The sequence below is a fragment of the Staurois parvus genome, unplaced genomic scaffold, assembly GCF_062004578.1.
Source record: "Staurois parvus isolate SC_StPar_1 unplaced genomic scaffold, SC_StPar_1.0 ptg000087l, whole genome shotgun sequence".
In the NCBI taxonomy this organism is placed as follows: Eukaryota; Metazoa; Chordata; class Amphibia; order Anura; family Ranidae; genus Staurois; species Staurois parvus.
In genome coordinates, this window is record NW_028317883.1 from 13,011,650 (window position 1) to 13,033,032 (window position 21,383).

The window sequence follows — 21,383 nt, forward strand, 5'->3', positions numbered from 1 at the left end:
AAGCTGAAAATTGCCCTGGTCAGGAAGGGGGTAAAAGTGACCGGACTGGAAGTGGTTAAAACAAACCACAATAACACATAAAAGTCCATATGAAACTTTCAAACTGCTGCATGGTCACTCCAGCCATGCGTTTTCATGCGTGATCCTGTGCTTGGTGAGAAAGTGAAGTGAGAATCCTTTGCAGCAGGCATGCACGCTCACCTTCCCACTGCGACCCGCTAGGGCCACAATGCCTTTTGGATCACCCTGGATCCTGCGCGCAATCTCCAGGCGGGACAGGCTCCACAGCCCTGCTGGTTTCTTCTTCACTCCCTCTTATGCCTCCATCCACAGGCGTCAGTATGTAAGTTCATTAAAGCACATCATATGGGACCATAAAAAGAAAGACTCCATAGTGTAATACTGTTATTTATTACTAAAATAGGATAAAAATCGCCAAAATGTCCACTCACATTTCTGTAGAAATCAACAGGCTTTTTCCACCACTAACATGGGTGTAATGGATGCACCCTGGTGTACCAAGATGGTGCCTACCGGAAGTGCGTCACCATGTCGCCTCTACACGTTACGCCACGCCCACGTGGCTTCTTCAGGATCCTTGTTTTAATGTGCCCTGCTGTGTAGGATTCTCATTTCACTGTCTCACCAAACACAGGAGCACACATGAAAACGCATGGCTGGAGTGACCATGCAGCAGTTTGAAAGTTTCATATGGACTTTTATGTGTTATTGTGGTTTGTTTTAATACGGGTCATAGCACATATCACCTATGTGGTAATTTTATCCCTGTATAGGGATTCACTGTGGTTGTAATCACGTTCATTTCTGCTATAATCAATCCCTAGACGGGAAGGAAATTTATACCACCTATACAGGTTCTATAGAACCTCTTACTCTGCACTGATTATCACTTGTGTATCACCGAATCAGATCCGATTAGATCTAACACCATATATAGAAAATTGTATTGTATGGTTTATATGTTACTTACTATTATCCAATATATAGGGTGGTTATATCCACCAGCCAGCTGTATATTTAGCGCTGCATCATAGTGTCAATTCTGTTCCTCAGTCACTGGCCTTAAAAGCATGGCAGTTGACACTCAGATCTTGAAAGACAGAGGTATCACTGACTATGTCATTCCCACCTTACTCAAGAGCCAGAAAAGCCACTTCACAAAAGGTAAACTCATCCCTAAAAATCATATTGCACTTGGTGTGAACACAGGCTCTTCAACCCCAGAGATTACTCTGTACCTCGTACTCTGTTCATTTGGGCCTTACAAATGCACACCCCCCTCCTCAGTCCCCAGACCACCCCCGGTTCTCACACCACCCGCTTATGACATTTATGTGTTTTGGTTTTTTTTTCTCCCTTGCAGCCACCGTCATTCATTCACAGAGATATGTAAATGAATGAACTACAAGTCCCATCTACCATTACAGCAGGCAGACTTGTAGTTCTCAATGGACTGAGTGTGGTATTCAGTGCACTCATAGTCCACTGACATTTATTCCAGCTTCAACTGAAAGCCTGTACAGAGGTACGGGTGTAGAGCTGGAAGACGTGTTTGCAGGAGCCTGGCATTGCACCTGCAATGAACTGATTGTGGGTGCAATAATTTGCAGGCTCCTGTGAAAAAAAAAAATATACTTGCACATTTTCTCCTGCAAAAATATTTGAATTATTATATTTTTATTTTAGTGAGTCCTTGCGAGTCAGGAAGTCTGGTTTAGGGCTTAGTGAAACAAATGAAAGTAAAGTTCATACGTCAGGTTTCCCACACGGGTTTTTCACCAGCATAACAAGTCGCAGAAAGATACTGAGTCACCTGGGTCCCTCTGCAGCAGCACCACTGCTCTGCTCACCAGTCCTTCAGACTGTATCCTCAGCTCTTATGGCTCATCCAACCTACAGTTAACGCAGCCAGCTGCACGGCCCACTCCCTGGACTCTCAATATTGGATTTCCTGCCAGCCTGGGCTCTCTTACTCCACTGAGAATCACAGACTTCCTTAGTCCCCAAGTCACCTCACCTTTCTCAGTCTTCCAGACTCAGCTGTCCTGATTCTTTCTCCCAGTCCAGTGGGCAAGGAATCTCTCCAAAACTGGAGTACTGTCTCCTGAGTAGATCACCTCTTCTCTCTAAACAGCAGCATACAATTATTTCTTGATGGGGAACACTTCCCACGTGGCTGGAGCTCTGAGCTATGGCCAGGCATGTTTACAATGAGTGAGCAGACCTGCACACTCATACTACCTGCAGGTCTCCAATAATACCTGGACACAGAATCAAGGTAAGGTCTCCAAGCTCCAGACCCTGATCTGGGATTACAAAACCCAGAGAAAACAGAATATCCAGTTTCATTCACTCGGTTACAACACTCTAGAGCCCTGCACTCTGCGAACCCCATGTCGATTTTCCCTATACTCACACAGTGGCAGACAATTCTCTTAAAGGTCAGGTTCCAGCCTCCCCCCCCCGCCCCCCCATCTTATTCCAGATGCCTCTGGCTTCAGTTTAATTTGTCAGAACTTTTATTCCATATACAGTGCCTTGAAAAAGTATTTATACCCCTTGAAATTTTCCACATTTTGTCATGTTACAACCAAAAATGTAAATGTATTTTATTGGAATTTTATGTGGTAGACCAACACAAAGTGACACATAAATGTATAGTAGAAGAAAAATGATAAATGGTTTTAAATTTTTTTTACAAATAAACATCTGAAAAGTGTGGCGTGCAATTGTACACAGCTGTTCTGTGAAGCCCTTAGAGGTTTGTTAGAGAACATTAGTAAAAAAACAGAATCATGAAGGCCAAAGAACACACCAGACAGGTCAGAGATAAAGTTGTGGAGAAGTTTAAAGCAGGGTTAGGTTATAAAAAAAATATCCCAAGCTCGGAACATCTCACGGAGCACTGTTCAATCCATCATCAGAAAATGGAAAGAGTATGGCACACCTGCACACCTACCAAGACATGGCCATCCACCTAAACTGACAGGCTGGGCAAGGAGAGCATTGATCAAAGAAGCTGCCAGTGGTAACTCTGGAGGAGCTGCAGAGATCACAGCAAACATGTGGAAGAAGGTGCTCTGGTCAGATCAGACCAAAATTTAACTTTTTGGCCTTAAAGCAAAACTCTATATCCCCACTGTGAAAACGTGGTGGTGGCAGCATCATGTTTTGGGGATGATTTTCTTCAGTAGGGACAGGGAGTCTGATCAGAGTTGATGGGAAGATGGATGGAGCCAAATACAGGGCAATCTTAGAAGAAAACCTGTTAGAATCTGCAAAAGACTTGCGAATGGGGCAGAGGTTCACCTTCTAGCAGGACAACGACCCTAAACACAAAGCCAGAGCTACAATGGAATGGTTTAGATCAAAGCATATTCATGTGTTAGAATGGCCCAGTCAAAGTCCAGAGCTAAATCCAATTGAGAATCTGCAGCAAGACTTGAAAATTGCTGTTCACAGATGCTCTCCATCCAATCTGACAGAGCTTGAGCTATTTTGCAAAGAAGAATGGGCAAAAATGTCACTCTCTAGATGTGCAAAGCTGGTAGAGACATACGCAAAGAGACTTGCAGCTGTAATTGCAGCGAAAGGTGGTTCTACAAAGTATTGACTCAGGGGGGCTGAATACAAATGTTGCCACACTTTTCACATATTTATTTGTTAAAAAAATGTTGTAAACCATTTATCATTTTCCTTCCACTTCACAATTATGTGCCACTTTGTGTTGGTCTATCACATAAAATCCCAATAAAATACATTTTCGATTTTGGATGTAACATGACAAAAAGTGTAAAATTTCAAGGGGTATTAATACTTTAAGGCACTGTACTCTCATCCCCCCCATGCAAATTTGCTCTGCAACCAAAAACTCTCCCCATACAAAAATGCCCCATCCTCCCAGTACAAAGCACCCTCCCCCACCACTGGTTAAGATCCCTGCCAGTTTTATTTTTGCTTTGTCCTCTCAGGGAGATTTCCCTTTACCTCCTGTCCCTGAGGCATGGGAAATAAAATTACATTTCTCAAAAGGGAGGGGCAAGCCCCTCTTCAGACAGATGTCACCAGAACAGGTGTCTGCATTGATAGATGTACCCTCATTTTCATTTTTTTTACCAAAATAAATTAAGATATAGTTATGCTTTTTTTGATAGTAAAGAAAGATGCCCCCTCCCCTTCTCCCCTATCGTATGGATTTTTTTCTTCTCCCATAATTCTTTATCCTCTTCTGTCTGTCTTTTGTTCGAGATGACCTCATCATTAAAAAGGGGCCATGGATGTGCACTTCACATCTTTCAAACCACACCAGACACTATGCCATGTAAAGCAATTTATTGTAGTTTTCTATTTACAATGTATTCTTGTACCACTGTAGTCCTAAACTCTTACAATACTGTGATTACATTACATGTGACTTGTCTATGACATCTCTGTCTTCGGCCTGGTTCACACCAATGTGTTTTTTAGTGCTTTTTGCAGAAACACACTACAGTCTATGTAACATGGTTTCCTATGGGACACGTTCACATCTATGTGTTTTTGAGCAGCTGCATTTTTGGAAAGGGTCAGGGACATTTTTAGATGCAAAACGCTACATTTTTAGTTCAATAGACTTCAATGGAGACGCTGCAGAAAATGCATGTAGCGCATTTTTTATGTGTTCTGCCCAGCAACAAGTTGGCTCAAAAAAAAAAAAAAAATGAATAAGAAAAACACAAAACGCATAAAAAAAAGCTCAAAAAATGCTTGTGCAAAAAACACACCGTAAAAAACAACTGCAGAAAAGCACAAAATTTAAACTGCACCGGTGTGAACCAGGCCTTAAATAAATAATTTAAAAACAAAAACCTGACAGTGGTAAAATATGTGTTGGGGTAAGAAATTGTGCAAACCAAAGAAATTGCCTTGTGTGTCAAAATCTGCAGACATTAGAAAGCCAGAATGACAGAGCTTCTTCCTGTTCCTCCACATTTGCTGCACACAGCCATAATCTATGCACTGGGTGGCGCTTGAAGATTGCCATGTTATACTCCTTGATTTTCTGCTGCAGAGTTGTCTGCTACTGACATACTAACAGTCAAAGTATCATTTACTTTGTTGTATTTGGCAGTGGTTGAATCCTCATTGACCAACAGAGGAAGGTTTAGGAGCAGTTGATACTTTCCAGGTACTTCAAGCATTAAATCATCCTGAAACACAAACAGAAGGGATTTATTTTATATAACCGCAAAGTTTTCTTCACTTCCGAAGAGACTGTTACTTCACCAAAATATTCAGAATAGTTTTTCCCTGCTGAAGGCTAAAGATACTTACCTCTTCGGTGGGTGTTGAGCCCTGCATGCTGCTGCCTACTTAAAATGCCTGACACAGTCTTTGGGGACTGTCAAATTCCTGCTTCCCCTGCCACATGCTGTGGTTTCTCCTGCCAGGGGATCACAATATTAATGTAGGATTGGTGGAAGAAACCATTGAATGGAACAGGGGCATGCAGACATTTAACATGTACAGAATCCAGGGATGCTACTGCTTACTGGCTCCTGTTGTCAAATTTGGGAATTTGCCACTGCTGTGTAATACTCTGCACATGTCTTACATTGCAGGGAGCAATTCTTCTGATTATCTTCATGAAGTGATGGGGTCACTGTCAGACTGTGCGAACTCAGTGGTCACGTGATAGCCGAGTTTTCACTCTTATAGCTGGCAGGCGACTGATGCTGCATCTACCTAGGTAAGTATAATTGTGGAGGAAAAAAAGTAAGTCCATAATACTGTTTTAAAAAGACGTCTGCTTGAATTCCTGGGTGTACATGCCAGCTCTGGCCATTACAAGGATTTCCAATCTCCTGTTAGATTTTTTTTACTTTATAATATAAAAAATGCAAAGGAGGTGCTGGAACACATGAAGGTAGTGGCTTGATCCACCAGGCACCACTTATAGATAAAATATTACTTTTCTTTAGACTCTTTCAATTGAACATAAAGATGGCCTATATGGGAAATGAAAATATCCAAGTGTAAGGCCTTTGATTTAGTCTAGGTTCACATCTTGTGATATATAAATGGAATGCACATGGACTTTACAGACACGGACACATCACAACAATTTTTATTTAAAATATAAGTTCTTTATTACAATTTTGAAACTTTGTTAAAACACAGAGAAAAAGAAAAGAGTGTACAACCAAAATATACTCTTTTCTTTTTCTATATTTTAACAAAATTGCGAGGATTCTAATAAAAAACTTACCTTTTAATTAAAAATTAATTTGTGAAGTGTCCATGCCTATAAAGTCCATGTTCATTCCATTTATTTATCACATATGTACTTTGGGATGTGGCACAAGGAATTAGCTATTGGTTCCTATAGTACCACCTTATGGTAACATTCCTTTTTTTCATTGTTATAGGTTCACATCTTCATGTTTTCTGCAGGTGAAACGCAAGGAAAAAGTCCCTGACCCTTTTTGCAAGACACACCCACAGGGTAGCTACAGGGAACCGCATGGTTCCCATGCAGTTTTGTGCACTCAAAATGTGCTGCCTTTTTTGATGTGTGGGGGTGCCATTAAGAATGAATGGTTCCCTTGCATGTCTAATCAACAGCAGCACATTTTGTCTGCAAGTTCAGGAGCTGGTGCAATTTACACGTGGTCCGATACATGCATATGTGTGAACCTAGGCTAACTTGGGCTTACTCCCTTTCCTAAGTGATACATAAATCAAGTCACAAATGACATTAAATTTACAATAATTGGGTATGGGATGGATAATAGTAATAAGCCATCAGTAAAAAGCAAACATTTGTAGGATTGCTCAGAGATATCACTTCCCTAAAGGATAAGTTCACCTTTGGAACATGTTACATGTTCCACCCATATTTATGGTGGAACACGTAAAATGTTCCCATTGTTGCAGCCGCGCCCAACACCCCCCCGAGAGATAGTAAGGGGAGAAATTTCCCTGTACAATCTGTCAGAGTTGAAAACAGCGTGGCCGTGTGGGGCTCCACCCACATAGCCGTGTCACTCATTCACAGTATTCTGTGAAGGAATTCCTACAAGTTCCGATAGCCTTAGCGGCTGTGGGCTTGTAGTTTTCAATGAACTACCACAGCGCTGTGGAGCATCATGGTAGTTCATTGAAGCTTCCTGTCAGTATATCTGCTTTCTCATACATCCCATACGGCAAGCAGATATTCTGACAGGTCTGCGGAGACCTGCATGGCAGCAAAGATCTACTGATCGCTGGTGCAATGCTTTACAGGCAAAAAAATGTGCATTTAATCAGAAGATTTGCTCCCTGAAATGTAAGACATGTGCAGAGTATTACACAGCAGTGGCAAATTCAAAAGGTGAACTTATCCTTTAACTACTTGCCCTCCAGAGGATTTACTCCCCTTCCTGACCAGGCCATTTTTTGCGATATGGTGCTGTGTTATTTTAACTGACAATTGCGCAGTCATGCAACGCTTTACATAAATTAAATTTATGTACTTTTTTCCCCACAAATAGAGCTTTCTTTCGGTGGTATTTAATCACCTGTGTGGTTTTTTTTTTGTGCTATAAACAAAATAAAAACCAATTTTGAAAAAAACCCAATATGTTTGACTTTTTGCTAAGAACCGTATCCGGTAAAAAAATTACAAAAAAATCAAATTTCTTCATAAATTTAGGCCAAAATGTATTCAGCTAGATATCTTTGTTAAAAAAAATCCCAATACATGTAAATTAATTGGTTTACATGAAAGTTATAGCGTCTACAAATGGCGGTATATATACTGGAATTTTTATTTTATTTTATACTAGTAATGGCGGCGATCAGCGACTTATAGCAAGACTGCAGCGGGCATACTGACACTGGGGGGGAACTGACTAACTGCCATTGACATCACAATCACACTAATACTAATACTGTGATCAGTGCTAATAAAAAGCACTGACACTGTACTAATGACACTGGGCAGGAAGGGGTTAACATCTGGGGCGATCAAAGAGATAACTGTGTGCTGTTTTACATGATGTGCTGTGTGCTGTTTTACTAGGGAGTCATGCTGCTTTGTATTTCTCTGCTGTGCAGAGAAATACAAAGCAGCATGCCCTTGCTGGCAGGAGATAGACTTGTGTTGTTAACACACAGAGCTCTCCCCTGTCAGCTTTCTCCGACGATTGCTGGGTGCCGGCGGGGAATATCCGTCTGGGACCCGGTGATTGACATGCCTAGCGCATGCTCCCTACCCAGAAGTGCAAATCACATCTATATATATATATGCATGTGTGTGATTTTGCACAGCCCTGCCATCCTGTAGCAGTAGTTCTACTATAGGGCGGTGGGCAAACGGTTAAAGTGTAGGTCTACTTTTGCAGTGAAATTTCAGAAAACCCCACTATATGTTTGTTATGCTTTCCCAATAACAAAGCATATCTGAAAAATGTTTTTTTTTTCCTTTAATATTACTTGTTTTTCTAGCTGCTTCCTTGGAGTAGTACTTTGTGTGAACTGAAAGTTACTCCAATTTAAAAGTAAAAGTGTATTGACAAACGTGAGTATAAAAACTATGTGTATACTTCTCTATTTTTAATCTGCTCCGGTCACATGACCTCATGAGTGTCTTGAAGTCACATCTAGGCTCTCATGGTCCAGCTGTTCTTGGAGCTCCCTCCTCTCCCCTGCAGCAGCCACTCACTGACACACGAGAGTTGGAGCTGCGGGATCAAGTGACCGGACTGGAGCAGATTAAAAAAAGGGAGGTGTACAAACATTAGTTTTTTTCATTAGTTAGGCAGGATAGGTAGGAGGAGGGGGTAGGGAACATCTTAAAGAATATAGTCACAAAAATAGCTTGAAAAAAATACACTGGTCTATCCAGCTCAACCAGTAAACAAAAAACACACACACTCAAATAGAAAACCTCCGTATACACAGTCCTGAAAAACCCCAATAAAAAATGATCCAATTTGCTCCAGAGGGGGAAAATGTCCTTGATCTCCCAATGAGGCGAATAGTTAGGCTTAGGCGTTTCTTCCACTTTAGAAGATAAGTTTACCTTTTACAAAAAATTTTAAATGCACATTTCTTTGCAGGTAAGAAAATGTGCATTTACTATTTTTTTTTTTGGAGTCTGGAAAGCATTGCACCAGCAATCGGCAGATCGCTTGTCCCATGCCAGACTCCTGCAGACTGTCTGCCCATACATTGTCTGCCCATACATTGTACATGCAGGCAGTTTCTGACTGACAGGAAGAATCAATGAGCTAGCATAGCGCTCAACAGCTCTGTGGTAATTCATTGAGAACTATAAGCCGACATCCACAAAGGATATCAGTACTTGTAGTTGATTCATTCACAGAACTCTGAATGAATGACGCGGCCGTGTTTTTTAAAAAGTGACAGCTGGTACGGGGAACTTCTCCCCTATACTGCTGTCATACAGAGGGCTTGGATCACAGAGCCACTGCATGAGCAGGAACATGCTACATGTTCCACCCTAAAAATGGGTGGAACATGTAACATGTTCCCGAAGGTGGACTTTTAAGTGTATGCAGATGGTTTTTAATTTGTATTAGTGTTTCTCCTGTTACCTTAGATACACTTAGATCACATTCAGAAACAGAGCGAACTCCATGTAGTACAGCTCTCAGGATTATTTTCTGTGGTTTTCCGGACAGGTTGTTAACAACAGACAATTCATGTTGGGGAGTTGTGAGCAGATCTTCCTCATTCAGCTCTGTACTGGAGATCACCTCTATCAGACCTGCTTTCACAGGCCTGGGATCACTCTCCTTCATTATTTGGATGCGTGGGCTCGGTTCTTCTTTTTCTTCTTCTTTCATTGAAATGTTTTTTAACTGTTCCAGTAATGATATATTAGGAGCTAAAAAAAAAAAAAAAAAAAAAAATCATACACAGAATATTTTCCCACACATTTAATACTGATATTAATCAGTTACCGTCTATCCGTTTGATGTCTGTGTGTGATATCATGATTCAGAGGTGAATAAGTACATCTGTTTGGATAGGTGCAGAGTACATCACCTGCCTGCTCAACATACAAGACATACAGTATGCTTTTTATAGAAATGGATTTGTCACATTGTTCTCGGATTTGCAATACTTGCGAACTGTCTGGAGAGCATTCCACAACAGTTCAGATACACAAAAAATAATTCTTTTTCTGCCCCAACAATTTTCCCATTTTTCACACTCTAATATATTTTAAATCAGGCAATTTAAAGAATACAATTTTGATTATTTTTTTATCTATAATGCAAATCTATATTTTAAGTAAAAAAAAAAAAAAAAAAAAAAAGTTAATGCACACAAAGCATAATCTAATTTTCCTCCAGTAAATATATTAGACAAGACTATGTCAAAAGGGGGATGGGAGGTTTGTTCTTTTTTTTTTTTTTAAGAAAATATTAATTGTTTAGCAAGGAGGCAGTGACATGCACTTTTTATAGAAACTAACAGACACCCCATGCCTCGTGCACCTGCAGATCAGTAACAGAGCTTTTTACTGATGTTCTGTGCCTGATATGCTTGTACAACCAACAATGAAAAGTGTTTAGATGCCGGAATGTTTTACAATCCGTTTTAGTCCACTGTTTGTACAAAGATGAAAGATGAAACAGTTCAGAACACATTGTAATCATGAGTGTCCTTTTTTCTCCCTTTGCTTATGTGGGTTTCCTCTAGTTGCTCCAATGACCTTTGACAACCCAAAAACATTCTGATAAGTTGACTAGTTACCACTCAAAAGAGCCCTGACGTGTGTGCATGACTGTGGGTTTCTCCATTTGGGGATATTAAATCAGCGTAAAGTAAATCACATGAGCATAGAGGCGCAAAAATGACTGCGCAAATATCCATGAAAACAAGAAATATTGTCAGCTAAGTGACGAGTGCAAATGTGAATGGATGAGTCAAAAACAATTATAGATACATTAGTGAAATGAACAACCAAGGTGGAGTAATACCATTTTGGCAGTCGGTTTCCTTTGGTGGAAACGCATGGAAGGAGCTGTCCCTGTATGCTGTAAGGGTCCGGTTATGAGGTCTGGAGTGCTTATCCTGTGTGTGTGTGTACCAGTGGAGCCCCCTGTCCCTGACCAGATCCCAGATGACCACCAGTGTTCTCCCCAGATATTATTATATGCGCATTTAACTTGCACAAGCACACCTCATTTTATACCACAAGAAGTCACGTGTACAGAAGTCTTATTTACCATCTTTATTGGACTCTTTATATTTGAATATGTTAGATTGCTACCTAATACTGGAGCATCCTATATTTTGATCACCACATATTATTCACTTTATCAGTTCATCCATTACCAAATTTACTGGACTACAAATTTACAAAGATATTTTTGAGTGTCATATTGTTCTATGTTTTGGACATTACAATTGATCATTGGTTATTCATTTCACTAATGTATCTATAATTGTTTTTGACTCATCCATTCACATTTTCACTTGTCACTTAGCTGACGAAATTTCTTGTCTTCACGGATATTTGTGCAGTAATTTTTGTGCCTCTATGCACATGTCACTTTCTTATATATAGCGCTGCATATTTGTTTACGGTTTATTTGAGGATACAGGGGTTCATCCTTTATGCCAGCAGCTTATTTGGTTTATTTTGTGTGCTCACCTATTATACCTTTTTAGTAAAGTAAAATCACAGTTGCCATCAGGACTGGTTTTTGCATCCACCTCAGCAGCGATCACTCGCAAAATAATGCAAAGAATGCAGCCAAGCTCCAACTTTCAGGTTAATTGTATTTGAATTACTAATGTTGCTAAATGTGTTGTGCGAAATCATGAATCACACATGAGTTTATTACTAGAGCAGGGCATTGAAAGGAGGACAGTTTGTAAGGCTTTGTAAGGGGAGGAGGTATATTGGACTTTTATGATGAAAACCTTGAATCATTTGGTTTGAATTCCAAATAGGATTTTTCTTCTTGTTATGATTAATTAGCTCTCCTTGTCTCCCTCCTCAGAGCCCCATTGTGAGTAGGAAATGTGCATTTTTTGTTTGTATCTAATGATAATTTTCACCCAAAATAGAACGTTCTTCCACCCTTTCACATTTGGCACATCGCTGTGGCGATCCGAGCAATAGTTCTGCCCCTCCTTCCCCCGCAGCCTTCTGGGACACGTCACAGGTCCCAGGAAGCTGCGGGACCATTCAGATAGCGTAGCGTGGCTCAGGTAATGACAGCACTGAGTCCTGGGACAGGTGAATGTAACTAAAAGTCAGCAGATACAGTTTTTATTTTTCAAAAAGTGACTTAAGAACCACTTTAATTTTTCCACATTCTTTTATTTTCCGTAGACTCATATACCCTGCACCGAGTCTATTTGGCCACTACAGGCCACTACATATTCTTTATGGAGTAAGGTTTTGTTTGTAATTTTTACTGTTATTTTACCTTCATTTGGTTACTGGATGACAATGTGAGCTATATATTTGTCAGCTTCTCTGAATCGTGTTCATAGTAGCCACATTAAGCGGTTATGTTTATGCTTCTCTGTCTTTTGGATGTTTATGCTGCTTTTACCTGAGATATGTGAGATAACAGCTCCTGCATGACTGAATGTGGGTTCGAGGTTTCCTCTCTCTCTGGGCGATGGTGGCTGAATTAACATTAACTTTATGAGTAAGCACCTCTTTATGCAAAATGCATCACATAGAGAGGTACAAACCGTTTATGTCTCATATTGGTTTACTAAACTTTCCATTGCGCAGATAACTATTATGGACCTGTTTTGTTGGATATTTTTTTCATTTGGGGGCATGTATAAAGAGCAAAGATAAAAAAGAAAGAAAAAAATACACAACTGAAATGTATAGATTTGTACACAACATTCATCTAAATTGTTATATATCTGAAGCTTTCTTTCTACAATGTTATACTTAAAGTCATTGTAAAGGATCGATTTAATTTTTTTTTAAAAAGGTCATGTTTACCTGCTCTGTCCAATGGTTTTGCACAGCTCCAATTCTCCTCTTCTGAGGTCCCCCACCAGTGCACCTGGCCCCTCCCCCCTACCGGGTGCCCTCATAGCAAGCCATTTGATAAAGGGACACTAGTGCATGCTTGCTCCAAAGCCGCGCTCTGTGTGCCCCGTATCGCAGAACGTGGCTCAGCCCCGTCCTTTGCTCTCTCCTCACTGCTTGTGATTGACAGCAATGGGAGCCAACGCCGCTGCTGTCTCTGAACCAATGAAGAGGCTAGGAGCCCAGACAGCCTCTGCTCTCATGCTCCAATGCTGGATCGAGATCAGGCTCAGATAAGTATAAGAGGAGGATGGGGGAGACCCATGCAGAAGGTTTTTTACATTAATGCATAGAATACATTCAGTTAAAGAAAGAAAAACTTTCTGCCATTAGAACCACTTAAAATAGTTAAATAGTTATTCTGTGCAAATTTTAACTAAAATATTCTGAGGATCAATTCAGTTTCTGTGGGATATTTTTTCAGTCATTAGTGACAAAAATAATTAGTGTTTTTTCAAAATAAAGAATTTGAATTGTTGTGTGATGATGAAATCAGGTTAGGCAATGATCATGTGTATATAAAAACCTTTTCAGACACAATCATTCCAATTTTTTCTCAGCGTTTTGCTATTGTTTTTTTCAGATGTAGATTGACAATAGGAATATACAGTCATGGCCGAAATTGTTGGCACCCTTGATATTTTTCCTGAAAATCAAGTATTTCACACAAAAAAGGTATTGCATTAACACATGTTTTGCTATACACATGTTTATTCCCTTTGTATGTATTGGAACAAAAATAAAACAGAGGCAGAAAAGCAAATATGACATAATGTCACACAAAACCCCAAAAATGGGCTGGACAAAAGTATTGGCACCCTTAACTTAATATTTGGTTGCACACCCTTTGGAAAACATAACTGAAATCAGTCGCTTCCTATAACCATCAATAAGCTTCTGACACCTCTCACCCGGAATTTTGGACCACTCTTCCTTTGCAAACAGCTCCAGGTCTCTCTTATTGGAAGGACACCTTTTCCCAACAGCAATTTTAAGATCTCTCCACAGGTGTTCAATGGGATTTAGATCTGGGCTCATTGCTGGCCACTTCAGAACTCTCCAGCGCTTCTTTGCCATCCATTTCTGAGTGCTTTTTGACGTATGTTTGGGGTCATTGTCCTGCTGGAAGACCCAGGATCTTGGACGCAAACCCAGCTTTCTGACACTGGGCCCTACAGTGCGACCCAAAATCCTTTGGTAATCCTCAGATTTCATGATGCCTTGCACACAGTCAAGGCACCCAGTGCCAGAGGCAGCAAAACAACCCCAAAACATCATTGAACCTCCACCATATTTTACCGTAGGTACTGTGTTTTGTTCTTTGTAGGCCTCATTCCGTTTTCGGTAAACAGTAGAATGATGTGCTTTACCGAAAAGCTCTATCTTGGTCTCATCTGTCCACAAGACGTTTTCCCAGAAGGCTTTTGGCTTACTCAAGTACATTTTGGCAAACTGTAGTCTTGCTTTTTTATGTCTCTGTGTCAGCAGTGGGGTCCTCCTGGGTCTCCTGCCATAGCGTTTCATTTCATTTAAATGTCGACGGATAGTTCGCGCTGACACTGATGCTCCCTGAGCCTGCAGGACAGCTTGAATGTCTTTGGAACATGTTTGGGGCTGCTTATCCACCATCCGGACTATTCTGCGTTGCAATCTTTCATCAATTTTCCTCATCCGTCCACGACCAGGGAGATTAGCTACAGTGCCATGGGTTGCAAACTTCTTGATAATGTTGCGCACTGTGGACAAAGGCAAATCTAGTTCTCTGGAGATGGACTTGTAACCTTGAGATTGTTGATATTTTGCCACAATTTTGGTTCTCAGGTCCTCAGACAGTTCTCGTCTCCTCTTTCTGTTGTCCATGCTTAGTGTGGCACAGACAGACACACAATGCAAAGGTTAAGTGAACGTCTCTCCTTTTTATCTGCTTTCAGGTGTGATTTCTATATTGCCCACACCTGTTACTTGCCCCAGGTGAGTTTACAGGAGCATCACATGCTTGTAACATTCTTATTTATCCGCAGTTGTGAAAGGGTGCCAATACTTTTGTCCAGCCCATTTTTGGAGGTTTGTGTGACATTATGTCGAATTTGCTTTCTTTCCTCCCTTTTTTTGTTTTGTCCCAATACACACAAAGGGAATAAACATGTGTATAGCAAAACATGTGTTAATGCAATACGTTTCGTGAGAAATACATGATTTCCTGGAGAAATATCAAGGGTGCCAACAATTTCGGCCATGACTGTATAAACAGTGTTTCCTGTCCATCCACCCCAGGTGTAAGTATGCACAATTAAGCAATCCAAGCATGCATATTTGTAGGAAAGTTGTTTTCATATTAAAGGATCCTATGGCAACTGGACACACCTGTATATTTGACAGCCATCTATTGTCTGTAAGTAGCTTTAGAGTTCTATTGTTATAATGCACAATTCTGATTCATATGGCATTATAAGACATCAACTGTCTTACTTTATTCTAAAAATGAGAATATTAAATAGACCACATTGTAAGTTTATATTCTCCTTTCCAGGCTACATAGATTTTTTTATTTGCATGAGAGAAAAAAAAAATCTGTAGAATGTATAACTGAACTTACCCTTTTCTGATTTTGCGTTTGTCTTTTTTGTCTTTTTCTGCTGACCATCTAAATTGTTCTTCAGCATCTGTAAATTACCCTTTTGTCTGAATGGTGCAATATGGTAAGAATGGCAGAGGGTGATTTTGTGTTGCTGTTCAATGTATTTAATTGCCAAGCGGATGAGCTGATCCTGTTCCACTCGATCGCTCTCTGCTTCCTTCAATACCACTGGGCTGTATGCAATGTCAATAACTAACACACACAAAAAAAAACAATAGAAATGTTTTCTGTATCAGTACTGTTAAAAAAACTGTTTGAATTTAAAACCCAATCCTCACTCATTTTATTATAAAAATGCCAAACACAGAAAATGCTTTTGTTGGCAACTAGTTATCAGATTAGCCATATCTTGCCTTGTTAGAATTATAGTTAGTAATTGGCTTTTTGCTTTGAACACCAAAAAATAGGCTAAAAATATTTTCATACACAAACCTAACAATTCAGGTTATGCTAGTAAGCTGTCAGCCAAATCTTTACCAAACACCAGATCTAGCATCCAACTACGCTTAGTCTTAACACTCAGCCAACATAGTTCTAATGCAGATCAGGCATTATTTGTAGTGAAGGCATCTGCCCCCCAGTGAGTTGTTAAGCTGCATTATAAAAACTTTTTCTCAGTGCATGAACTGGCTGGTTTCAGTAGGTGATTAAAAACAACCATTGCTTTGGACTCAGAAACCATGTGGTCAGAGGTCTACTCTCTATCGACATACACTATATGGCCAATGGTATGTAGATACTACTTCAATTTGTTAAGTGCTTCCAGTAGGGACACTGCTAATGCTACAGCATACAAATACGTTTTAGACAAGTCTGCGCTTCAAACCTTGAGGCAACTGTTCTGGGCAAGGTTCTTTTCTGTTCCAGTATGATTGTGTCCCTGTGCACAAAGCCAGATTCATAAAGACATAGTTTGACATGTCTCATGTGAAGAAACTCGGGACGGCTTTCACCTTGAATCCTGACCGCAACCCTACTGAATATCTTTGGGATGAATTGAAATGCCAATAGTGAGCCAGGTCTTCTTATCCAAAATTATTACTGACCCTCACAAAAGTTCATTTTGCTGAATGGGCACAAATTCCCACAATTTCTAGAAAATTATGAAAAGATTTCCCAGAAGATCAGAAGCTGATATAGCCAAAAATATATTGCATCCCGCTATTTTGTTTATGTGATCAGAAAAATGCGCCGCAATCATGGCAAAAACACCCCGCATTTTTAGGTGCCATTTCAATGAATGGCATCTGAACATGCGAATACGCATTTTCACAGCACGTTTTTATATCCCAGGCAGAATCGTGCCAATTCCACTTGCGATTTTAAAAGCCCTCGTGTGAATGGAGCCTTAGAGTGTAATGGTCATCATAGAATCACGTGTCAAGCTGGATAATGGATGCCCATTACACACTACTGTGAGCAGGTGGGCAATGAAAACTACTGCTAAGCATTATCTATTATTCTTGACAAAAGTTTTTAACCTTTAACAGCTTAAGGACTGCCCTATAGCAGAAATACTGCTACAGGGCGGAACCTATATATATACACGTGATTTTACATTTCTAGGTAGGGGGCGCGCGTGAGCCACGGATGTCAATTACCGGGTCCCGGCCGATAATTACCCAGTGGCGCCCGGTCATTGCCGACAATCACTGATGGGGAGGAAGACTGTTTTGTTTAGAAACAGTCTTCCTCTCTGTCAGCTCGGGATGGCTGTACATTCACATCAGTCTCTAACCCTCAAGGGGTGTACAATCTAAGGTCCCTAACTCACATTCATACATACACATACTAGGGACAATTTAGACAGGAGCCAATTAACCTACCAGCATGTCTTTGGAGTGTGGGAGGAAACCAGAGTACCTGGAGAAAACCCACGCAGGCACAGGGAGAACATGCAAACTCCAGGCAGGTGATGCCGTGGTTGGGATTCGAACCAATGACCCTAGTACTGCCAGGCAGACGCGCTAACCACTTAGCCACTGTGCTGCCCTACAGCACAGTGGCACTAATCATTGTATTTGTGTCACTGGGGATGACATTGACACCAAGTTAGTTCCCCCCCCCAATGTCAGAATGTCCATCACAGTCCTGCTAAAAGTTACTTATCGCCGCCATTACTAGTAGAAAAAAAAAATCTCAGTATCTATACTGCCATTTGTAAACACTATAACTTTCACGTAAACCAATTAATTTACACGTATTGGGATTTTTATAGCAAAGACATGGAGCAGAATACATTTTGGCTTAAATTTATGACGAAATTTGATTTTTTCATTTTTTTTACTGTACGTTTAATAGCAAAAAGTCCAAAATATTGTTTTTTCCTCCAATTTGTTGATTCTTTTTTCTTATAGCGAAAAAAAAAAAAAAAAAAACGCACAGGCGATCAAATACCACCAAATGAAAGCTCAATTCATGGGAAAAAAAGAACGTAAATTTCATTTGGGTGCAGCGTTGCATGACCGCGCAATTGTCAGTTAAAGTAATGCAGTGCCGTAACGCAACAAATGGAAGGGGGGTAAATCCTCAGGAGGGCAAGTGGTTAAGGAGCACTGCTTTAGCTTGAAACTCAAAAGATGTGCAGAGAACAATTTATAACTGCACTGTCACTGACTGATAGTGTATCAAATGATTTTTAACTCTGTTTACAACATTTTTTATTTGATTCTGTTACCATTAAATCCTTTATACAATCACATGCAGATTTAGGACTGACTCACCTTTTCCTTCAGATGTATCCTCGAATTTCCCAGCTAATAAAGGCACAGGATCTATGTCAGACTGAGGAGCTGGTACCCTTTTCCAGCCACAGATATTAATGAATAGCAACCTCTCTTCTGGAAGCTAAAAAATAAAGATATATTTATCTTTTCTTTTAAAAAAACAGCATTTCCAAATATACAAAAAAACACAAAACAAGTAATGTTACCAGAATCATATGTTACTAGACACTGAACAGGTCGTATTCTGGTCTTCTTATATATTAAAGTGTTACTAGACCCACAACAGCAAAATCAGTCTGTATATGCAGTAAAGCATGATTGTTATACTCACTGTGGAATCTAAGAGGTTAATCCTCTGCATTGTGTAAAAAGACCTTTTGATCCTGACTTCTCTGCCCCCCCTATTGTTCAAATGTCCACGTCTTATCTCCTGATAAGACAGACTGAATCCAGTAGCCACATGCACACGCACAGTTAAGTGTGTATTGCTACAGTTGGTTTTTTTTTTTTGGGAGGGTGCATGTGATCAGCACAGGGCCAATCAGCACTGTCCAGACAGAGGTCATGGGTCCTGCATCCTCCTATAGCAGAATGAAAACTCCTCTTACAAGCTTTAACCACTGCTCTGCTGAACACTGATAGAAGTCACACGACTGCTCTAACTGCTGATGAGAAAAGGTATTTAGCAGTTTATATTTACTAAAATAATTGCACTTCCATGTTGTGTGTACTGCGGGAGACCAGATATAGTGAATGCAGAGTCCTGGGTTTAGTAACACTTTAACACTGTCCTTTCTTTAATTTAATTTTTTAATGCTTTGTTTTAAGTGTATATCCAGATATTACACATTAAACATACTTATACCCATTTAGAACATGTCCCAGCACTGACGTTTCTGTCTCTGTAGCAAAAACTGGCTTTATCAAGCTTATAAATCTCTTGCAGGTGACGCTAGTTCAGTTCCTACTTCCTTTTGAATGTGCTTGCAGTATTTTTTTAGGGGATATACTGTATATTGGACATAGGGGCTGATTTACTAAAACTGGAGAGTGCAAACTCTGATGCAGCTGTGCATGGTAGCCAATCAGCTTCTAACTTCAGCGTGTTTAATTAAGCTTTAACAAATAAACTGGAAGCTGATTGGTTTATATGCACAGCTGCACCAGATTTGCACTCTCCAGTTTTAGTAAATCAGTCCCCATAGAATTACTGCTTAAAGCGGAACTACACTCCCTCAGTCAACATGGGATATTTCTAATCCTTATGCTGCTAGTATTAGTAAATAGATAGGAAAGTATATAAATTACTTGTTTTAACAATTTGCATTCCATCATTTACTTCCTGGTTTTTCATGCCTAGGCAAATGATGTCATACATCCCAAGAGTCTTCCGTAGGGGAGGGTTCTCAGCTCAGCCAATGCCTGAGCTAAGAACAGATAGAGTCCAGGAAGTAAATGCTACATGAATCATCTGACCTTACTCAAGATGGCCTCTGGCAGAAATGCCAGCGGGTGGTTTTCAAAATGATTTCTCAGTAGAATAAAGCATGGAGACATGGATGGATGGAGGAGTTTGTTTTGAATATTAATAATGAATTATATAGCATTTTTGATTTGTGGTACTCAAATGCAGCACAGTTCCACTTTGTTTATTTTTGTTTTTTTAGTTTAATTACCCTGACATAAACTTGAAATGTATCAAATAACTTTGAATACATTTGTTGTTTACAAAAGATCTGTGCGAGATAGGGGAAAAAGAGTATATTGGAAACCCCATTAAAATACTTCACACTGGTGTTTGGTTGCCCTCTATTAGAAAAGACTAGAACCTCCTCCTCTGATGGTGCTTCACTCCAGGATCAGGGATGTCAAAAGGATGGAGCATCTTACAGCCATCATTAATGACTCTCTCGATAAATACAATGAGGTGTGGAAAGTGTAGCATGCCTTGGAGGACCCTCCTTAATCTACTGTAGCATGTCTCAATATAGTTATCCACTAATTATGGATTCTAGGCGGATGGTGCTGGAGCCTTGATTGGTGATCAAGGATACTAGTCCTTTATCCCCTATTTTCCCCTTCATTCTTTCTCTAGAACTCTGTTGTTTTTTTCTTTCTTTTACATTTATTGTGACATTTTCTCCTCATCCGCCTAGTTGATGCACATAGTCATACCCATTCAAGTGTTTCTTAGGCTCCACTCTCAAGTCTTTTCTTGTATTATGCTGGTATTTTCTTACTGGCTTCCCCAGACGATTGGCTCATTCTTAGGCCTTGGCCTTTATAGGATGTATTTTGCAATTTCACCTACGATTTCTCCATGGTGCCATATCTACTACGATTTCCAGTTCTTGTCACTTGATTTCCTTATGGACTCTACATTGTACACTTGAAACACTGTTCTGTATGATCATTGTCTCCTATTCTTGAATTTACTGTTCATTTTCTCGATTTTATTGTAATTCAAAAATATTTTCAATAAAAAGACAATTATAAAAAAAACACTTCGCACTATGGTGAAGAAATGTAACTTCTAACATTATACCCTCATCCCACATCTTGCAGTATTGTCCTATGATCTCCCGCCTATGATACACACACTTTCAGTAATCACAACAGAATATTAATTATCCATTTTGTTGGTTGGTGTTTAAAGCAACCCTGAAAGAACTACAGCAACAATGTCCTATAAAAGAAGAAGTGTTATACTTACCTCCCCAGCAGGTGGTATGTTGAAATCTCTCTTTCTCTTGATGAGCTTCAAGCACCATTACTATCCAACAGTTACAGGAGTGTCGGTTTGTGTCTTCCCGCTGGCTGTTGTGGGTCCTCTTGCCGACCTCAATGTCACTACTATCTCCTATAGTGATGTAGGGGATGGTGGGAGGACCCACAGCAGACAGCAGGGGTCACACTATGTGACACACCCAGAAGT

The 21,383-nt window shown here is 40.1% G+C and overlaps 1 protein-coding gene across 1 annotated transcript in view; it reads right to left on the reverse strand.

Annotated features, from left to right (window-relative positions):
• Nucleotides 1-4,336: 4,336 nt before the first annotated feature.
• The window catches only part of PIH1D2 (PIH1 domain containing 2), a 55,638-nt gene continuing 38,591 nt past the window's right edge, over nucleotides 4,337-21,383 (reverse strand). Inside the window, exons 3-6 of the mRNA XM_089670205.1 lie at nucleotides 18,446-18,569; nucleotides 15,681-15,914; nucleotides 9,600-9,892; nucleotides 4,337-5,210 (exon numbers count right to left, since the gene is read on the reverse strand). Of these exons, the coding sequence (XP_089526331.1) occupies nucleotides 5,046-5,210; nucleotides 9,600-9,892; nucleotides 15,681-15,914; nucleotides 18,446-18,569 (816 nt within the window). The 3' untranslated portion in view covers nucleotides 4,337-5,045. The remainder of the gene's footprint in view (nucleotides 5,211-9,599; nucleotides 9,893-15,680; nucleotides 15,915-18,445; nucleotides 18,570-21,383) is intronic.